At 39.7% G+C, this 19,513-nt stretch overlaps 1 protein-coding gene across 14 annotated transcripts in view; it reads left to right on the forward strand.

The window, feature by feature from the left end:
* Positions 1–845: 845 nt before the first annotated feature.
* The window catches only part of Prr14l (proline rich 14 like), a 66,933-nt gene continuing 48,265 nt past the window's right edge, over positions 846–19,513 (forward strand). For 4 of the 14 annotated variants that reach the window (XR_006850732.2, XM_046439413.2, XM_058577424.1 and 1 more), the window contains exons 1-3: positions 846–980; positions 2,902–3,021; positions 10,102–10,623. Coding sequence is in view for 10 of the 14 variants with exons in the window: in XM_046439413.2 (XP_046295369.1) it covers positions 10,153–10,623 (471 nt within the window). In the remaining 4 variants the exon portion in view is untranslated. Of the gene's footprint in view, positions 981–2,901; positions 3,022–10,101; positions 10,624–13,773; positions 13,923–19,513 lie in introns of those variants that run through there. The other 10 variants (XM_058577426.1, XM_058577428.1, XM_046439417.2 and 7 more) reach the window with 7 other exon arrangements.

The following is a 19,513-nucleotide window of genomic DNA, read 5'->3' on the forward strand; positions in this document are numbered from 1 at the left end:
ATTAAGTCAATTATATTTCCTGGACATCCTCAATTCCCTTCAGGATTTTTTGTTTGTTTGTTTGTACTAGGAATTGAACTAGGAGCACTTTACCACTGAAACACATCCCCAGTTCTTTCTATTTTTTTTATTTTTGAGACAGGGTGTCGCTAAATTGCTGAAGCTGGCCTCGGAATCGATCCTACTGAGTGGCTGGGATTACAGGCTGCACCACTTGAGCCCGGCTAATGGCTACTCTTTTCCTTTCCTTCCTTCTAATGTCGGCCAGACACTGCCTTTAGGTGTTGTGTATATCGTGATGAAAAGAACAGCGAAGAGTGAGAGGGGACAGACAATAACCAAGTCAAGAGTTGACACTACTTTCAACTAGAGTTAAAACGATGAAGAAATGAAAACAAAGTGCTATATTTAATTAAAGGAAGGGTGCCATTTAGATTTAGTAGTGTGATTAGAAGCAAGGGAGTGATGTGACCTAAAACACTGATCCAGTATTAAAAGACTTCTAGAACTAATAGAGTGGAAGCAGGGAGGCCTCTAGAGTTGTAGATGTCCAGGTCAAACAAATGGTAATACAAGCTCAAGGGTAGTAGTGGAGAGAAACACTGGGCCCTGGGGCTCAGCAGGAACCGAGCCAAAAAGCTGTGTTTCCCTTTAAGAGTGAGCCGCAGGGGCGGGGTTCATGATCGCTGCTGGCTAGCAGAGGGCGGCAGTTCCGAGGCGGGAAGAGCGCCCTTTGGAGTGCGCGCGCGCCAGGCGGGGGTGGGACTTGGGCGAATCCGCATGGCTAGCTCAGGCCCCGGATGAGGAAGTGCGGGGGAGGGGTGGAAGGGGGGGGGAACCATAGAGACGGAGAGGCGGTAGCGGCCGGAGCGCCCACTGTCTCTCGGCTCCGTAGGCTCAAGTAGACTTGGCGGCAGCGGGGCTGCGTCTGCAGAGGCCAAGCTGGAGGGGCAAGCACCGGCCGGGGATCAGGCCTCAGGGTAAGAGGCCCGTGGTCGGAAGGCTTCGGGCTTAGCCGCTCCGCCCCACAACGCCCTGCGGGAACCCTCCTTCGGGCGGTGCTGGCAAAAGGGGAGCCCGGGCCCCCGCCTTTCGGGGCGCTGAAGCAAGCGGAGGCTACGCTGCGGGCGGCCAAACGACCCAGAAAGAGGGAGGAGACTAGGGCCCGCGTCGCTAGGGGAAAAAGGCTTCTCCGAATCATGGCTGCAAAGGGGGAGAGAGACTGCTTTGCAACCGAGATCGGAGGGGATCCCCCAACTTCTCTTCTTCGAAAGGCTGACGCCCCTTGTGGGCGTACAGTCTTTCTTGGTTCTGGTCTGTTAGCAGTGGGGGACCCAGTCCCAGGGTGCGAGAGGGGATTCGAACATAAGGAAAGATGGGGGTAACCCCCAAATGAGAACGTTCACTCCACTTTGTCAGTGTCGTTCAGGTGAAGAGGGAAATTTTCCACTTCCTAAAGTATTAGAAAGGATCTACCTTCCCTGTAAGTTTAAAAAGTCTTGCCTTCCCTTGTCCACTTTTCACCTTTATCCCAAGATATAGAGAGGAGGACCCTGAGTTAACTTTATAGTATCAGAAATCAGCTTTTTCTCCCCCTCCCCCAATCATGACCAGAGAGGGAGCCTTGGTTTTCTTCTTCCCTTTTAGTCTCAGTGTGAAGTGAGCTCTTTCTCCTTTGCACAGTTAAGCCCATGGCTTTTAGGGGCTGGGGCTGTAGGTCAGTGGCAGAGCACTTGCCTAGCATGTGTGAGGCATTGGGTTCATCACATTTAAAAAAAATTTTGAAACAAATAAAATAGAAACATGCTGACCATCTACAACTACCAAAAAAAAAAATCATGGCTTTTAGATCGTGATAGTTGCAAAGCCTCTCCCATCTAACATCTTTGTGACCTTGACTCATCCCTTAACTTAGATCATTTCGAATTTGGGTTACTCCTTTTTTTTTAATATCTAAGGGAGAATTTGTGTTAATGCTTAGTATATCGTAATTTTTTGGCAAATTGTTACTGTTAATTCGTTAAGAAAGAAAACTGGGACTGGGGACGTAGTCCAATGGTAGAATGCTTCACTGCATGCACAATGCCCTGGATTAAATCACCAGCACCAAAAAAGAAAATAAATATCTTGCCCAAAGAAGCAGGTGTTTGCATACATCTACCTCACTATCACCACCCATCAAAAGTATTCAATACCTATCCACTGGAGAGGAAGACTTTTTTCCCCACCCCAGGATGGAGAAAGTGTACCTTCCACTCCCCTCAGGTCCTTACAATGCTCTAAATTAACAAAGAAGGCCTAGCTGAAAATAATCAGGAAAAAATATTTAAACAGCTCAGTACCCACTTAGGGAGACTGATGCCAGAAGTCACCCTTTCCTTTGTGCACATAATCTGTCACTTCTTCCTGAGTGATTAGAGATGTCTTTTTCCATTCCCCTTACTTGCTCTAGTGTCCAAAAAAACAAAACAAAACAAAAAAACCGCTTTCTCCTCACAGCCTCCCTTTCACACATCTGCCAAGAGGATGATTCTAATTTCTTTTTTGTATGTTTTCCCAAGAAAAATTCGAGACTACTCTTTTTCCCTTATCTATCTAGTGTGGTATAAATGGTTTCTTTTCTCCTCTTCCTCTGGAAAATAGATGAAGATCTTTTATGCAGGGAGTCTTTGTCAGTAGAAATCAGGAGCATTTTCACTGTTTGATTCTCCATGTGGAGACAGAGGGGTCCTTTTTCTGCATGCTAATAAAGGAAGGAAAAGGGAAATAGTGGTTGATGCTTTTGAGGTTTCCTGCACATCCCCTGTTGAGCTGGGCCCGATTTAGTATATGTGCGACCTTGCCTTGCTTCCAATTTGTCTTGAAATCTTGTTAAAAGATCTTCTTTCTCTCTCCCTCAAGAAGAGGCCCCTTCTTGGAATTCCCTCATGGAGGAATTGGCTACAGTGTCTGAATCTTTGGAAAATAAAGCCTCTTTCGGGAAAAGGAGTGTTGTGAACTTCTAAGGGCCTGATCATTATTGTGAGTATTGTTCCTTGACACAAGCATGACAGCCCCTGGTGTTAACAGCCCTTTTGCATTGGAATTAAAGGGAGAGGAAACCTTCAGCTCCTGGATTGTTGGGGCACATAGTTTCCTGTTACGCTCTGTTGTCCCGCTCCCCCTACTTTTTGCTTTATTCCTATAAATTTTGTGCCTCCACAACTTTTGTTTTGGGGAGTGGTGAATGAATAAAATATAAGTTGCCGCTTTGTCAAAAATCATGAAATACTCTAATGAGAACTGCAACATTAATTCTTCAATGATATGTTTTGTATTTAATGTGGGATAAGAATTAACATTGCCGAATTACCTGAAGGCACACCAAAGAGAAGTTTTACATCTTTTCTGTGTGTAAAATGTTTTTAAATTACCTCAGATGCCCTTGAGTACCTGTGAAGAGGATTAGTCTGAGCTCTGTACTACCATTGTTGATGTGTGTAGGTGTGTTTTGCTGAAACAAAGAGAAATAGAAAAGTTATCTTTTAGAGTCATGAGGTTTTTAAGGGTGTGATTATTTTGTTTAATTTGTTAATTTTACATGGGAAAACAAGGCTGGGAAAGTTCACTTAACTTTCACTTAGCATAATTTACTATGTAGCTGATGAATGGAATCAGAATAAGAACCCTGGCTGCCTGATTTGGGAGACCAGCAATTAGATTGCTCACCATAGTTCTTTTGCATTTGAACAAGATCAGTAGGTAATTGCTCTTAACTCAAAAAGAATTTTTCTTTCTTTCTTTTTTCTTTTTTTAGAAGAATTTTACAGCATGCTTCATGTAAACATTAGTTAATTTGGTTTTCCCCCACAGATAAGTTTATTTCCTAATCTTACACTTTTTTTGTGTTGTGGTAAAGATGACAAGCCAGTAGCAGCTGGCAAGTGTCATTAGTAAATGGATAGTTTATTTTTGTTAGACCTCAGACTAGATAATTATCTGGTATCCCCATCCAATAGGTTGATTTTTAAGTCATTAGAAAGGATTAGCTGTAAATAAATCCCTGCCTACATTTTATAAGCATGTGTTACTTTTTTTTTTTTTTTAACTTCAAGTTTATTTAACACTTGAATGTAAAACCTTTGATGATTGAGGCACAGAACTGTCAGTTGGGAAGATACCCAATAAAATAAAGGGCTGATACTAGTATTTTATTGTTATGCATTTGGGTCTTGGAAAATAATAGAGAAAACATTAACAATTTATTCCCAACTGTTTTTTTAAAAAGTAAAATTTTTTAATACAACATACAGCTAAGTCATCAGTTATCTCTCCGCCAAATTAACAGTGTTAATGGTTTGTGTTCATTCAAAATATTTTTCTATGTGCATATATATTTTACCAGTGAGAGTCCTGATGTATATTTTAGTTTAGTAAAAAAAATATTCCAGGCAGTTTTCTATATGGAGAGATGTTTCTACATCATCAGTTTTAATTGCTGCATTGGGTTTGTAATTTTAGTTTTGTGTGTGCTCATGTGGTACTGGGTTCTGTGCTCTACTACTAAGCTACCTCTCTAGCCCTTTATTATTTTTTATTTGAAACAGGTCTCGCTAAGTTGCCCAGGCTGGACTCAAACTTATGATCCTCCTGCTTTAGCCTCAGGAATTTTAGTTTTTAGTACCAAAATAGTGTTCTGTTACTGCTGTCTTGTGGTACTGCCTGTATTTTGATAGATGGTGATGTGAGAGCTAGAGAGCTGACAGTAATTTTAATCTGCACTTTAGGCTTGCATGTGAATATCACTTTGCCTCTGAGGGATCCAGCTGTTCTCTTAGAGTATAGTGTTTTAGTAACTAAACTTCAGATTTGGTTTAGAAATTTTTTTGGGTATGAGAATACTGGAGATTTGCCCCAAGGCACTTTACCACTGAGTATATCCCTAGCTCTTTTAAAAAAATTTTTGAGACAGAGTCACTAAGTTATTTGAATTTGTGATCCTCCTGTCTCAACCTTCATTTTGTTGTTGTTTTTATTTGTTTGTACTAGGGATTGAACCCAGGGTTGCATCCCCAGCCCCTTTTTTAATTTTTAATTTATTTTATTTTATTTTTTAATTTTGAGTCAGGGACTCACTAAATTGCTAAGGGCCTTGCTAAGTTGCTGAAGCTGTCAGTCACTAAGTTACTTGAATTTGTGATCCTCCTTCCCCAACCTCCAAAGTTGCTGTGATTGTAGGCTTTTGCCACCATGCCCCAATTGGCTTAAAAATTTGAGACCTAGAGTTGGACTCCCAACAAAAAGGAGGGAGTGTCTATTATGCTTCCACAGCAAGTATGCCTAATTATTTTACAGGTTGAAAATTCTTAAAATTCTATACAAATGAGTATCAAGAGATAACAATTTTATGATATTTGTGTCTTTAAAGCTTTAAAGTTCTGTTTTAGCTAGTGCCCATTTACAGTATAGATGAAGGCATAAGAAAGGTAAAGGCACTGTTTTCCTTGAGGAACATTTTGTATCATTTTATGTGATTATCAGTATTCATTCTTTTTGGTAAGAATCTGTTTAGAAAGCTGAGCATGGTGGCACACACCTGTAATCCCAGTGACATGGGAGGCTGTGGCAGGAGGATTCAAAGTTTGAGGCCAGCTTCAGCAATTTAGCAAGGCCCTAAGCAACTTAGTGAGACCGTGTGTGTGTGTGTGTGTGTGTGTGTGTGTGTGTGTGTGTGTGTTTAGTGTATATATATATATATATATATATATATTTTTTTTTTTTTTTTTTTTTTTTAGTAAATATATAGTTGTGCATGACTTTATGTAGCGTGACTTTTGGAAGAAAATCTTGAAGTAGTACTTGGGGATTAGAAACCAGTAGGGTTTAGCCAGGCAGAGTGGCGCATGCCTGTAATCCCAGCAGCTCAAGAAGCTGAGACAGGAGATTCACAAGTTCAAAGCCAGCCTCAGCAAAAGCAAGGCACTAAGCAGCTCAGTGAGATTGTCTCTAAATAAAATACAAAATAGGGCTGAGGATGGGACTCAGTGGTCAAGTGCCTCTGAGTTCAATCCTTAGTACCAAGAAAAAAAAGAAAAAAGAAAGCTGTAGAGTTTATTAGAGACACTATAGGAGTTGAAGCCATAGTTTGTGTTACGCTAGTAGTGTAACAAAAATTGAGTCTGAGCTCTAGAAAAGTGATACTGATGTTGAGAGGCAATTGTAGGGGCTGGTGTGTAGCTCAGTGATGGAGCACCTGCTTAGCATGAACAAAGCCCTTGGTTGAATAGGGTGGGGGAGGAAACAAGGAAGGAGAGACCACGTAATATACTGAGGGCATCTTATTCATCTTTGTTTCTTGCAGCTGTTTGCATGTAGAAAGACTCAATTATTCTTTTGATTAAACGGGCTCTATTATAGACGTGGGGGGGGCGGGTCCTATCCTTCGCAAGTGAAATGTAGGTCAGGAATTGAGAGTTGATGGATTGGGGATGGGGCATTTTCTTTATCTTTTTTTTTTTTTTTCCCCATGCAGTTTTAGGGATCCAAGTCAGGATCTTACGTGCTCGGCATGTGCTCTACGTTGAGATTATAATCCTAGCTTTTTATTTTTTCCCCCCAGTGCTGGAGATGAAACCCAGAGCCTCCTGCATACTAGGCAATTACTCTACCACCATACTATATCCCAAGCCCTTTTATATTTAAGACAAAGTAGCCAAGACTTGAATTTGTAACCCTCCTGCCCCAGCCTCCCAAGATGCTGGAATTATAGGCGTGCGCCACCATGTCCAGCATCCCCATCTGTTCTTTTAAAAATCAGTTTTATTAAAAAAAATAATTCACAGCTGAAGTGAGGTGGTGCACACCTGTAATCCCAGAGATTGAGACAGGAGGATTGCAAGTTCAAAGCCAGACAGTCTCATCAATGGTGAGGCACTAAGCAACTCAGTGAGACCCTGTCTCTAAATAAAATGCAACACAGGACTGGGGATATGGCTAAATGGTTGAGTGCATCTGAGTTCAATCCACAGTATCAAAATATATATGTGTGTGTGTGTCACATGAGCTGGGATGTAGCTTGCATAGGCCTCAGGTTAAATCCTCAGCAGTGCCAAAAAAAAAAAGATAATTTACATATCATAGAATTTACCAATTTAAATTATACAAATCAGTAGTTTTTAGTATGATCACCTTTTTCAATTTTAAACATTTTTATTACTTTAAAAAGAAAGTGTCCATTAGTTGTCAGTCCCTAGTTATCCAACACTCCCAGCTGTAAGCAACCATCAATCTATTTTGTCTTTATAAATTATATATCCTTTTTTGTGTGTGCATGTGGTGCTGGACATCAAACCTAGGGCCTCCTTCATGCTAAGGAAGCCCTGTACCACTGAACTAAATACCTAGCCCTACCTTTTTCCATTCTTGACATTTTATATAAATGGGATTCTATAACATGTGGTTCTTTATGTTTATTTCAATTATCATAGTGTTTTCAAAGTTTGTGTTCTAAACTGAATTAATACTGCAACCCCACCCCCAACCCCAGTACTGGGGGAATGGAGTGCTTTACCACTGAGTTAAACTCCCCCACCCTTATCTATCTATCTATTTTTGGTACCAGGTATTGAACTTGGGCACTCAACCATTGAGCTATTGAGCCATATCTCCAGCCCTGTTTTGTATTTTATTTAGAGACAGGGTCTCACTGATTTGCTTAGCTCCTCACCGTTGCTGAGGCTGGTTTTGAACTCCTGATCCTCCTGCCTCAGCCCCCTGAACTACTCGGATTACAAGCGCATGGCAACACACCCAGTTTGAGATTGTTTTGAGGTAGGGTCTGTCTTTCTGAATTGCTGAGGTTGGCCTTAAATTTGAGCTCCTACAGCTTCTGCCTCTGGTATAGCTGGGATTATAGGCATGTACCAACACACCCTTGTGGGCATGTGCTTTTCATTTGTTTTATTTTGTGGTAATGGGGATTGAACCCAGGGTCACTCTAGCACTGCGTATATCCCCAGCCATTTTAAAAAATTTATTTATTTTTGAATAGGCTGTTGCCTACAGAGGCCTGAAACTTGTCATCCTCCTGCCTTAGCCTCCCAAGTGGGTGGGATTACAGAAATGAGCCCATAATTATGCCTGGCTGACAAACTTGAGCTTCACAGTATCCTCTCCTGCCAATTATTCTTCCAATCTGTATGTAGTCTGACATCCAAAAATTAGATTGGGTATGTTGTTGGGGAAAGGAAGCTGAACCAAGTTAAATTTGGGCACTTCCTGCTTATTTTGACATCAAATAACAATTCCATTTTATCTCTACTAATTCTCCTTATCCCGACATAAATGACCTAATATCTGAAGTGCCCCCAGAAATATCCAGGTGGTAGATTAAAAGGGGAAAATTTTAACTCTAAAAGGGATAAATTTATCACAGCACGTTGAAAGTCTTTCACATGGAGAATCTCATTTGATTCTTTTTTTATAATTAATTTATTTATTGTAATTAGTTCATTTGATTATTGCTGTACTTCTTTACACAAGTTTGTGTGCTAATTTTTTGTATTCAAAATACAAGTCTTTTTTATCAGCCCTCCTGTATTACCTAAATTTCATGGACTGGCAATCTGATTTCTTTATAATTTCTAGAGTTTTAATTAGTAATGTAGCTTTATGTCATTTTGCCTCTGGGGAGGGTTCCTAAACACTTATATTCTCCTTCCTTTAGTTTAGGGTTAGGAAAAGCATCAAGAATCAAAGTGTGGCTGGGGTTGTGACTCAGTGGTACAGCGCTTGCCTGGCATGTGTGAGGCACTGGGTTTGATTCTCAGCACCACATATAAATAAATAAAAAGAAAGAAAGAATCCAAGTATCTTATTTGGTGAACCAATTTCTGCCTCGGTCAAGTCAAAGTGGATTTTGGTGGGATGGTGCTGGGGATTGAACCCAGGACCTTGTACATGCGAGGCAAGTACTCTACCAACTCAACTATATCCTCAGTCCCATTCAAAGTGGATTTTGTTGTAAAAACTGCATATTGTTGCTGAACTAAAATTTATGGGCTGGGAAATCCTGAATATGTTTGTATATGTATGTGTATTGACTCTTTTTGTAATATAGTATAATATAGTATTGTGAATTGCTTAGGTAAACATATTTCAGCAAATTACCTGTTTCTAGCATCCAAAGCAAAAAATGGTAAAAGCCAAAAAGGATCTAGGTGTGGTGGCACACACTTGTGAGCTCAGCTACTACAGAGACTAAGGCAGGAGGATGGCAAGTTTGAGGCCAGCCTTGGCAGTTTAGCAAGACTTTTTCTCAAAAGTAAAAACAGCTGGCGGTATAGCTCAGTGGTAGAGCACTTGCCCAGGGACTGGGTTAGGAGTATCTTGTGCTAGCCTACTAAATACAGCTCAAGTATGTAACAAGCAGTAAAGGAAAATAGTTCCATTTTCCTTGTATCCTCCTTCAAAGAAAAGAGTTTCATGTTCATCAGAGTCCTTCAGAATACCTACAACATAAAAAAAAGAGTACCTACAATGTATCATACTTCTATTCTGACAGTGGGAATATATCAATGAACAAAATGGGTGAGATTCATGCCCTGAAAACAAGTATAAAACCATACTGTCTTTCTTTTTTAGAGGCAAGCTCTCTACCATTGAGCAACATTCTTAGTTCTTTGTTGTTGTTGTTTGAGGCTGGATGTCATTAAGTTTCCCAAGCTGACCTCAACCTTGAGATTTTCATATTTCAGCCTCTTGGATAACTGGGATTACAGGCAGTGCCACCATGATTGGCAAAAAAAAAAAAAAGAAAGAAAAAGAAATTTATTTTGTAAATTGTATCAACATTATTCTTAGATGCATAAACATGTCTTATTTTCAGGTACACTTGTGGGCCCTTCAGATTTAAATTGATAATTATTGAGAAGTCAGTATTTGAATTAGGATTAGACAGGTGCCTATTAAAAGTTAAGGTATGTGTTTTTCCACAAATTTGGTGTCAGATAATGCTGGCATTTGAAGTAGAATTTATTTTTTTAATTTTAGCCAATATGAACTGAGTCAGCTTCTACCCTATCAAGGTTTTAAACTTGTATCCTTTCCTTTGATTTATGTCAGGGTGAACTGTTTGATGTAAAAGACTTCACTCCATAATCTACATCTGCCCTAATGCTGTCATCCGGAGTAGAGACTCAGCCAGTTCCACTTGATTCCTCCATGTCTGCCGTGGTACAGGAATTATACTCTGAACTCCCAGTAAGTGTCTCCAAAGAGCTTCATGCACACCCTGAGCCAAGTGTGAATCCAGTTGTAAAGCTTGGAGCCTCTAGCTCTTTTATAAATCAGAGTAGAATATTGCCCTTGAAGCTTCACAGGACTCATGCAGAAAGTTATCAAGAAACCTGTAAGACCTTGGATCATGGGGGTGAGCTTGGGTGGTGTGGTTTGGTAGACCCCAAAGTAGGAGATTCTGTGGCTTCTGGGATCTTGCATAGGGAAGAGAAAGCCAAGAGTATGGAGCTAAAGGTCTTCAGAGATCAAGGGAACCAAGTGGAAATTATGAGAGAGACCTGTGAGGGAGCAAAGGAAGACCTATGCAAACATTCTACATCTGCTGAAGAAAATATCAGCACAAGTCAGGTAAGAAATGACATCTTGATCAGATGAGTTGACTATGAATGACAGCTTTGCAGAGTACCATTTCTCAGATTATGACTTATCCTTGAAACATTTCTAAAATATTAATTTATATTAACTTTCTTGTGATGATATTGAAAAAAACATTTTTGTCACATGAGACACTTACTTAGTCAAAAAAGAGTGACTCTTGTGTAAAGCAACCATTGTATACTGTTTATCACAGCCATTGTATATGGAATGTTGAGTCCCTGAAAATCCTGTGATATTTCTGCATCTGATGTTAAAAAATGAAGTATAGCTACTGGACACAGTTGCACACACTTGTAATCTCAGCTACTTGGAGGAGGATCAAAAGATTGAGGCCAGCCTGGGCAACTTAGTAAGACCCTGTCTCAAAATTTAAAGGGGTAGGGGGAGTGGGTTGGGGATATAGGTCACTGGTTGAGCACTTTGGGTTCAATCGCTGGTTCTTTCATGGGGAGGGCATTGGAAAGACAATTCTTCATTTAATACATAATGAAAAGTTGACTCATTACTTGATAGAAATGGTCATATGTGGGAGACCAACCTTACACGTGACTGAGTCACACTCCTCTGCTGGGTGCTGAGGCGCTCAGTCACAGAAATGTGGCAGAGCTTTCCCCACCCTTCTTGGGTTCGAGGGTCAGTGTCTCGTGCATGGGTGTGTCTTGCTACAGCCCCTGCTCACCTGTTCCTTTGTAATATTACCCCTTGCCCTGTTTAGGATAGAATCTTCCATGGAAGGCCTTGTGTGTGTCCCCTTCTCTTACTCTGCCCTTGGGTGTGGCCTACCCAGGTGTCAGTCAATCTGCTGACAGTGGACATCATGAAGATAGACTCAGCCCCTGAAACCTGACCCCTTGCCTCATTTGAATAGCTTCTCCTCAATAAAAGGGCTCAGCGCGTGCTCTTGCTCACTTTATTCCTGCGGACCCTTAAGGTCAGAGGAGCCGTCACAGCAACCCCAAAGAAAAAGGTATTTGTGTCACTTGTGTGGTTATTTTGCACAGACTAGTCAGCCCAGTTCAACTGGAGTAAACCCTGAGAACAGAAACCCGGCAGTCATACTGACTGATCAGCATGTCTTCTCCCTGTAGGAAGCCTACATGGGAAATCAAATTTCTGTGAGCTTGAAATTTGAATAGAATGTTTAGTTAAATGAGATGATGGTTAGTGAGCTGTGGAATGTGATGGACTGAGATTCCTGAAGAAATATACATGCCACGTGCACTAGAAAACTTTTTTGCTGCCCCTCCCCCCCCAAGTACTGGGACTGAACTCAAGGGTGCTCTACCTCTGAGCTGCATTGCCAGCCCTTTTTATTTTTTGAGACAGTGCCTTGCTAAGTTTCTAAGGTTGGGCTCAAATTTGGGATCATCCCATGTCATCCTTCAGAGTAGCTGGGATTACAGATGTGCCACCATTTCCCACCTAGAAAACTTATCTCACCTATGAATGGTGTGATAAACCAGGAGTCAGCAAACTTTCTCAAATTTTTTTTTTTTTAGTTGGCAGTGCTGGAAATTGGGTCCACAGCCTCTTCCACACTAAGCAAGTACTGTACCACTCAGCTATATCCCCAACCCCAGCAAACTAATCATCTGTTGTAACATTAAAGCAGGTCTAGACACTGTGCAAATGAATGAGTATGGCTGTATTCCAATGAAACTTTTTGATTTTTGTATTTTACTGAATAATTGTCAAAGATTTATGCCAAATTTTATTGTAAGAAAGTTGGGTGCAATCATTATGTGAAGCTTTTTTGTCATTGTTAAACAGTGTACTTAAAAATCATTTATTACTAAACTGTCATTGGTGCAAAACTAGTATGCATAGAATAGTTGTGAATATATGTTAATGTGGTGGCAACAATTATATGGTAAAATATGTTTTTTGTTTGTGCCATCACACCCAACAACCTCCTCCTCCTCCTCCTCCCGCTCCTCCTCCTCTTCTTTTAGCTGTAGATGGACACAATACCTTTATTTCTTTATTGCTTGTTTGTTTGTTTGTTTATTTATTTATTTATATGGTGCTAAGGCAAACCCAGTGCCTCACATGTGCTAGATAAGCAGTCTACCACTGAGCCACAACCCCAGCCCAGCCACACCCAACTTCTAATAAAATTATAAGCATAAGTGCAGACCTGAGGGCTCTAGTTTGCTGACCCCTGCTATAAAACCATTACTAAATTAAGTCTAGCATCCTTGGCTAGACTCTATTTTCCAACTGAAAAATGCATTATTTCTTTGCACAGGTTGTAGGGAAATTAATTATTGTTAGGTAGAGTTTATACATTGGCTGTAATTAGTCACGAATGAAGTATTGTATATTATTTCTTGATGTGATAGTCTGAGTTTAACAAAAAAATGTGGTTTTTTATTTGTTTTTATGAATTACTAAGAATTGAACCCAGAAGTATTCTACCTCTTAGCTACATTCCCAGCCCTTTATTTTTTTAATGAGTTTGTATATATATATACATTTTTTTTAAGTTGTAGTTGGACACAATACCTTTATTTTATTTTTATGTGGTGCTGAGGATCAAACCCAGTGCCTCATTCGTGCCAGGCAAGTACTCCCATCACTCAACTCCAGCCCCAGCCCCCCAGCCTTTTATTTTTTATTTTGAGATAGGGTTTTATTAAGTTGCCCAAGATGACTTCAAACTTGACTTAGCCTCCCAAGTCACTTTGTTCCACCACATCTGAAAGTAAGTGTTTCTTAATGTAATATTTGATAAAGAGTAAAAATATGTGCAATTAAATTATGACATACGGTGAACTCAAAACATGCATGTGTATATGTGTATATGTCTATGTGAAATGTATACACATAAACTGAGCACAGTGGCTTGTGACTATAATTCTAGCTACATAGTTAGGAAGCTAAGGCAGGAGGATCTCAAGTTCGAGTCCATCCTGGGCAATTTACAAAGACCTTGTCTCAGAATAAAAAATATAAAACTAGGGCTGAGGATGTAGCTCAGTAGTTGTGTGTCCATATAGCATGTGGTAGGGCCTCAGTTCAGTCCCCAGTATTGCAAAATGCATATACATGTTTATATATATATCACCCAAACCTAAGAACTAGATTACTATCTCTCTATTCTTTGTTTTTTTTTTTTAGTTTTTGGTGGACACAACATCTTGTATGTGGTGCTGAGGATCGAACCCAGCGCCCCACGCATGCCAGGCGAGCCGCGTTACCACTTAAGCCACATCCCTAGCTCTCTATTCTTTTTTCAAATCATTCCCTTTCTCCTAACTCTATCAAAGGTAAATATTTTTTTTAATATTTATTTTTTAGTTATAGGAGGACATAATATCTTTATTTTATTTTTATGTGGTGCTGAGGATCAAACTCAGTGCCTCACACATGGTAGATAAGTGCTCTGTCTCTGAGCCACAACCCCAGCCCAACTATTTTGAATTATATAAAGCAAAATGAAATTTAATAGCTATAAATGTAAGATTTTCTACTTAGTTTCTAAAAGTGGGCTTCATACGTGAAAATATTTATGTGGGAAATAGAAGACCTACAGTTTTAGCAGTTCAATTAGAATTGACTTCTTGGGGGCAGAAGGCTTAGCCCAGTTGTAGAGTGACCTGGATTAAAGCCCTAGCACCACACACACAAAAAAAAAAAAGAAGAAGAAGAAAAAGAAAGGAAGATAGATTAACTTTGTGATCATTAATATAAATGTGCTATCTGAACTGAGAAGCTAGTGGTTTTGCTATGTTTTGCTGGTTAGACCACAACTGGAGTGTCATACTCTACTCTTAGAGTTGTGTATGAAAGATAAATAGGAAACCAGAAATGTCTTTGGGGATAAGAATTCACACTGTAATCCCAGTGGCTCAGTAGGCTGAGGCAGGAAGATCTCAAGTTAGAGATCAGCCTCAGCAATTTAGTAAGGCCCTAAGTCTCACTTGGTGAGACCCTGACTCAAAATTAAAATATACAAAGGGCTAGGAATGTAACTCAGTGTTCAATGAGAAAACTTGAGCTGGGGGTAGTTGCTCATGCCTGTTTTCCCAATAACTTGGGAGGCTGAGGCAGAAGGATGGCAAGTTCAAAGCCAGCTTCTGCAATTTAGGGAGACCTCATCTCAAAGAAAAAAAATAAAGGACCAGGCTTAGACTGTAACTCAGTGGTGGAGTGCTTGCCTAGCATGTGTGAGGCACTGGGTTCAATCCTCACCACTACATAAAAATAAAAAAAATAAGATAAAGGCATTCCGTCCATCTACAACTGCAAAAAATAAATAAGTAAAGGATCAAAAATTCTGTCCATCTACGACTACAATAAATAAATAAGTAAATAAATAAATAACCAAAAATGTAGTTCACAGGTGGAGCACAATCCCCAGTACCACAATAAATAAATAAATAAAAGGGATAATCCTTCCACTTTTTATGTTTATAGTCAGGATTAAAGATGAGGAAGGCTCCTTATCTTGTGGCTAGAATTTGATTGGCATTCAATCACATTCCACATTCAGGCTGGATTGCTGGGTATCTGACTTATTAAAGTAAATAGTCAAGAGAATTGGGAGAAGCTTTCAAGAATTTGAAGGGTTGTTCAACTTACATGGACCTATCGGACACAGTTCAACTCAGTGGATGACATGGGGCAATAGTAGCTCCTAATCATGCTCAAGTTACAGGTCCTTTCAGAAAACTAAACACTGCAGACCTCAGAAAAGCAGATGTACCATTTGTGTACTGCTTCAGAAGGTTTGCAAATCCAGAAGTATTTGACCTCAAGATAAGAACTCTGGCTAGATTGGCAAAGAACCATTTAGTCAAAAGACAACTGAAAAATTAAGAGAACATATTTGCAGCCAAGCTTGGCGGCACACACCTGTAATCCCAGCGGTTTGGGAGGCTGAGGCAGGAGGACCCTGAATTCAAAGCCAGCCTCAGCAACTTAGTGAGGCCCGGTCTCTAAATAAAATGTAAAAGGGGGCTGGGGATGTAGCGCAGTGGTTAAGCATCCCTGTGTTCAATCCCAAGTACAAAAAAAAAAAAACAAAACAGGGAACATATTTGCACCATGTATCACAGATAAATATATCTCTAATACATAGAGACTTCTTGACTTGAGGAATGAAGAAACAAAACCCAATTAAAAATGGGAATTTGGGGGGCTGGGATTGTTGCTCAGTGGTGAGCGCTTGCCTAGCATGTGTGAGGCACTGAGTTCAATTCTCACCACCACATATAAATAAGTAAAGGTCCATCAACAACTAATAAAATATTTTTTAAAAAAATGGGAAATCGGGGCTGGGGCTGGGGCTGGGGCTCAGTGGTAGAGCACTTGCCTAGCATGTGAGGCCATCAATTTGGTCCCCAGCACTGCTTTTAAAAAAAGAAAAGAAACAAAAATAGGGGAAGGATTCACTGTATACATGTGGTGCTTAAATAAATGAAGAGATGATCAGCCTTACAACTAGAGAAATGCAAAGATAACCAACCTAAGCTTCTATTTTTTATCTTACAAAGAAGTATGACAGCACATTTTGGTTAAGAAGGCTATAAGGAAATATTCTCATATCTTGTTGGTGGGAATGAAAACTGATACACTCTTTCTGAAAAGGAATCTGGCGGTACTTAACAAAACTACGTACACCCCCAATCTATTGACACATATTCTCTGTTCTAGTAATCTACCCTTGAAGGAACATCTTCAACATGAAACACACACACACGCACGCACACACACACACACACACAAGGTTATCCTTTAGTTTATAATTGCAAGGAAATAACCTCAATGTTCATACGTAGGAGAAAGGCTGAATAAACTGGTTTGTGGTTTATCCTTACATGGAGTATTGTGCAGCTGTATTAAAGAGTGAAGAGGATCTCTGTGTACTAATTTGGAGTTACTTCAAGATATCAGAACTGCAAAAACTTCCAGGTTTTGCAGTTCTCTAGAACTCACAGGACTCAAAGGCATCTAGTCATACTCATAGTTAAGGTGTGCTTTTGTTATTCTTGTTCAACCTAAGGTACTTTGCCAAGCTACATCCCAGCTCCCCTGCCTCTTTTTATTTATATATATGTACTTGTGTGTGTGTGAGTGTATTTAGTTGTAGATGAACAGACAATATCTTTATTTAAATTATTTTTATATGGTGCTGAGGATCAAACCCAGTGCCTCCCATGTGCTAGGCAAGCACTATACCACTGAGCTACAATGCCAGCCCCTCGACCCTTTTTACTTTTTATTTTGAGACAGAATCTTGCTAAATTTCCCAGACTAGTCTCAAACTTGTGATCTTCCTGCCTCTGTCTCTTGAATAGCTAAGGTTTAGTGCAATGAAAGGATATAAAGAAATCAGCAAAAGGAGAAGGGGCATGGAAGGAAGTCCAGAAGAAATCAAGGGCAAGCTTCCAGGAGCCTTCTTCTAGTGGAGTCACACACACTTAAAGTCCTCCAGGAACAAATTGTGTCAAAACATGTAAAATGTTTGCCTTGGAAGTTTAATGCCCAGAGTATTAAACCTGGGGGCCTGGTAACGTGGGCATCATCTGCTTGGCACATGTAAAATTCCAGATATCCAGAAGGAAAACAGGTATTTAGCAAAAATCAATTATTGTACAGGTACAATTGAGCTACTCTTATTTATGTATTTATATATGTATTTATTGTGGTACTGGGGATTTGACCTGGGGCACTCTACTGCTGAGTTATATCCCCAGCCCTTTTTATTTTTTGAGACAGATTCTCACTAAATTTCCAAAGCTGGCCCTGAATTTTCCATCCTCCTGCCTTAGCCTTCCAAATTGTTGGAATTACAAGCATGCACCACCATACCCAGCTGATCCACTCCTTTCATTTAGGGAATAGTGAGCTGAAATCTAGTTCTCAGATGTTAGCCAAGGCATATCCTTTCTAAGGATAGCAATCAGGCCTGAAACATTTGCTTTTTTCTGGGAACTAGTATGTACTGTTGAATGAAAAATGCAAAATGAAATGAGTAGTATCCTCCTTTTTGTGCAAGGAAGAAGATGAGCCAGGTATGGTGGTATAGGCCTATAATCCCAGCTACTCAGGAGGGCGAGGCAGGAGGATCACTAGTTCAAGGCCACTCTGTTTCAAAGTTTTTTAAAAAAGGGACTATGATGTAGTTCAGTGGTAGAATAACTATCCCTGGGCTCAATCCCTAGTACCCAAAGGAGGGAGGGGAAATAAGCACACATAGGTATCTGCTCATTAGTATATAATACAAACACATCTATATAGAAAGGATAAACCAGAAACTAATATTATGTTTTCTTTTTTTAAATGCAGTATCATGGATTGAATCCAAAGACACTTTTCCCTGAATTGTAGCCTCAGCTCTTTTTACTTTTTTATTTTGAGACAGGGTCTCACTAAGTTGCCAGGTCAGGCCTTGAACTTGCTGTCCTTCTTCTGAGTTGCTGGGCATTTCTGCCAACTTTGTTTTGTTTTTTTTTTTTTTAAGAGCTACATTTTTAAATATTTATTTATTTATTTATTTTTAGTTGTAGTTGGACACAATACCTTTATTTCACTTACTTATTTTTATGTGGTGCTGAAGATTGAACCCAGGGTCTCACATGTGTGAGGCGAGTGCCCTACTGCTGAGCCACATCCCCAATCCCCTACCAACTTTTTTTTTTTTTTTTAGGTTTGCTTATAGGGAGTGAGTGGGAGCAGGGTGGAAAGAATGGGGCAATGAGAATGTAATAGAAGGAGTGGAAGAAAGGGACACTTCTGTAAGGACACTTTTGTATAGTTGTGACTTCATACTTGAAAATTAAGTAACTAGACAACTACAATGTGAAGAGACAACTCAAAATCAAATACAAACTGTAAGAAATAAAGCCAACCATATTACAAACAAATAACAAAGCCACACTGGGAAAGGGAACATAACCCAAATAACTATGGAAAACAGTATTACAAAGCCCAGTGTAGGATAGCTATAGACCCCTGTAGTGTTGAGTTTGAATTGAAGTTATCGGTAAGAACTTAGTGTTAGTTATTAACATGTAAAGAGAATTACAGAAATATATGAATGTGGTTGCTTAAGATAGGGCCTAGAAGCAGTGATGCCTCATTACAGTGAACACACTTTTATAGGTCTTGGATTGAAGGTGGGGGACGCTACTGGGGATTGAAGTTCCCAGGGGAACTTAGCCACTGAACCACATCTCCAGCCCTCAGTTCATAAAAATTATAATTAAAGAGAGAAAAATCTTAGAGAATTCCAGTTAATAAATAGAAGATATGATGGCAATAGAAAATCACCATATGGGCTAGGGTTCTGGCTCAGCGGTAGAGCGCTTGCCTAGCACATGCAAGGCCCTGGTTCGATCCTCAGCACCACATAAAAATAAATAAGTAAAATAAAGATATTATGTCCAACTACAATTGAAAAATAAATATTAAAAAGAAAATGAAAATCACCATATGATAACCATCACAGTAGTAAAATTATCTCAAGCAAAAAAATCACCAATGAATGTTAAAACTAATGGCTAAGGCTGGAGTTGTGGCTCAGTGGTAGAGCTCTTACCTAGCGCATGTGAGGCCCTGGGTTCAATCCTCAGGACCATATAAAAATAAACAAGTAAAATAAAGGTATTGAGTCCAACTACAACTAAAAAATAAGTATTTTTTGAAAAACTTTTGGCTAAAAGTTTGAGAAATAGAAATATTTATGTAGTTTCAAAGTATCTGCCCACAAGATACTTATTAACTACAAAGGAAGAAGTCAGTAATTTTATAGTAACCAGGGAGGCCCTTATAGGGATTGAATGATCAAAGTTTGTTTCCTCAGGAATGAGATATCCCAACACTGTGTATCTCTCTCTTTTTTAATCTTTATTTA

The sequence above is a fragment of the Marmota monax genome, unplaced genomic scaffold (genome assembly GCF_021218885.2).
Source record: "Marmota monax isolate L192 unplaced genomic scaffold, Marmota_monax_Labrador192_F-V1.1 WCK01_AAM20220418_F8-fsc00253, whole genome shotgun sequence".
In the NCBI taxonomy this organism is placed as follows: Eukaryota; Metazoa; Chordata; class Mammalia; order Rodentia; family Sciuridae; genus Marmota; species Marmota monax.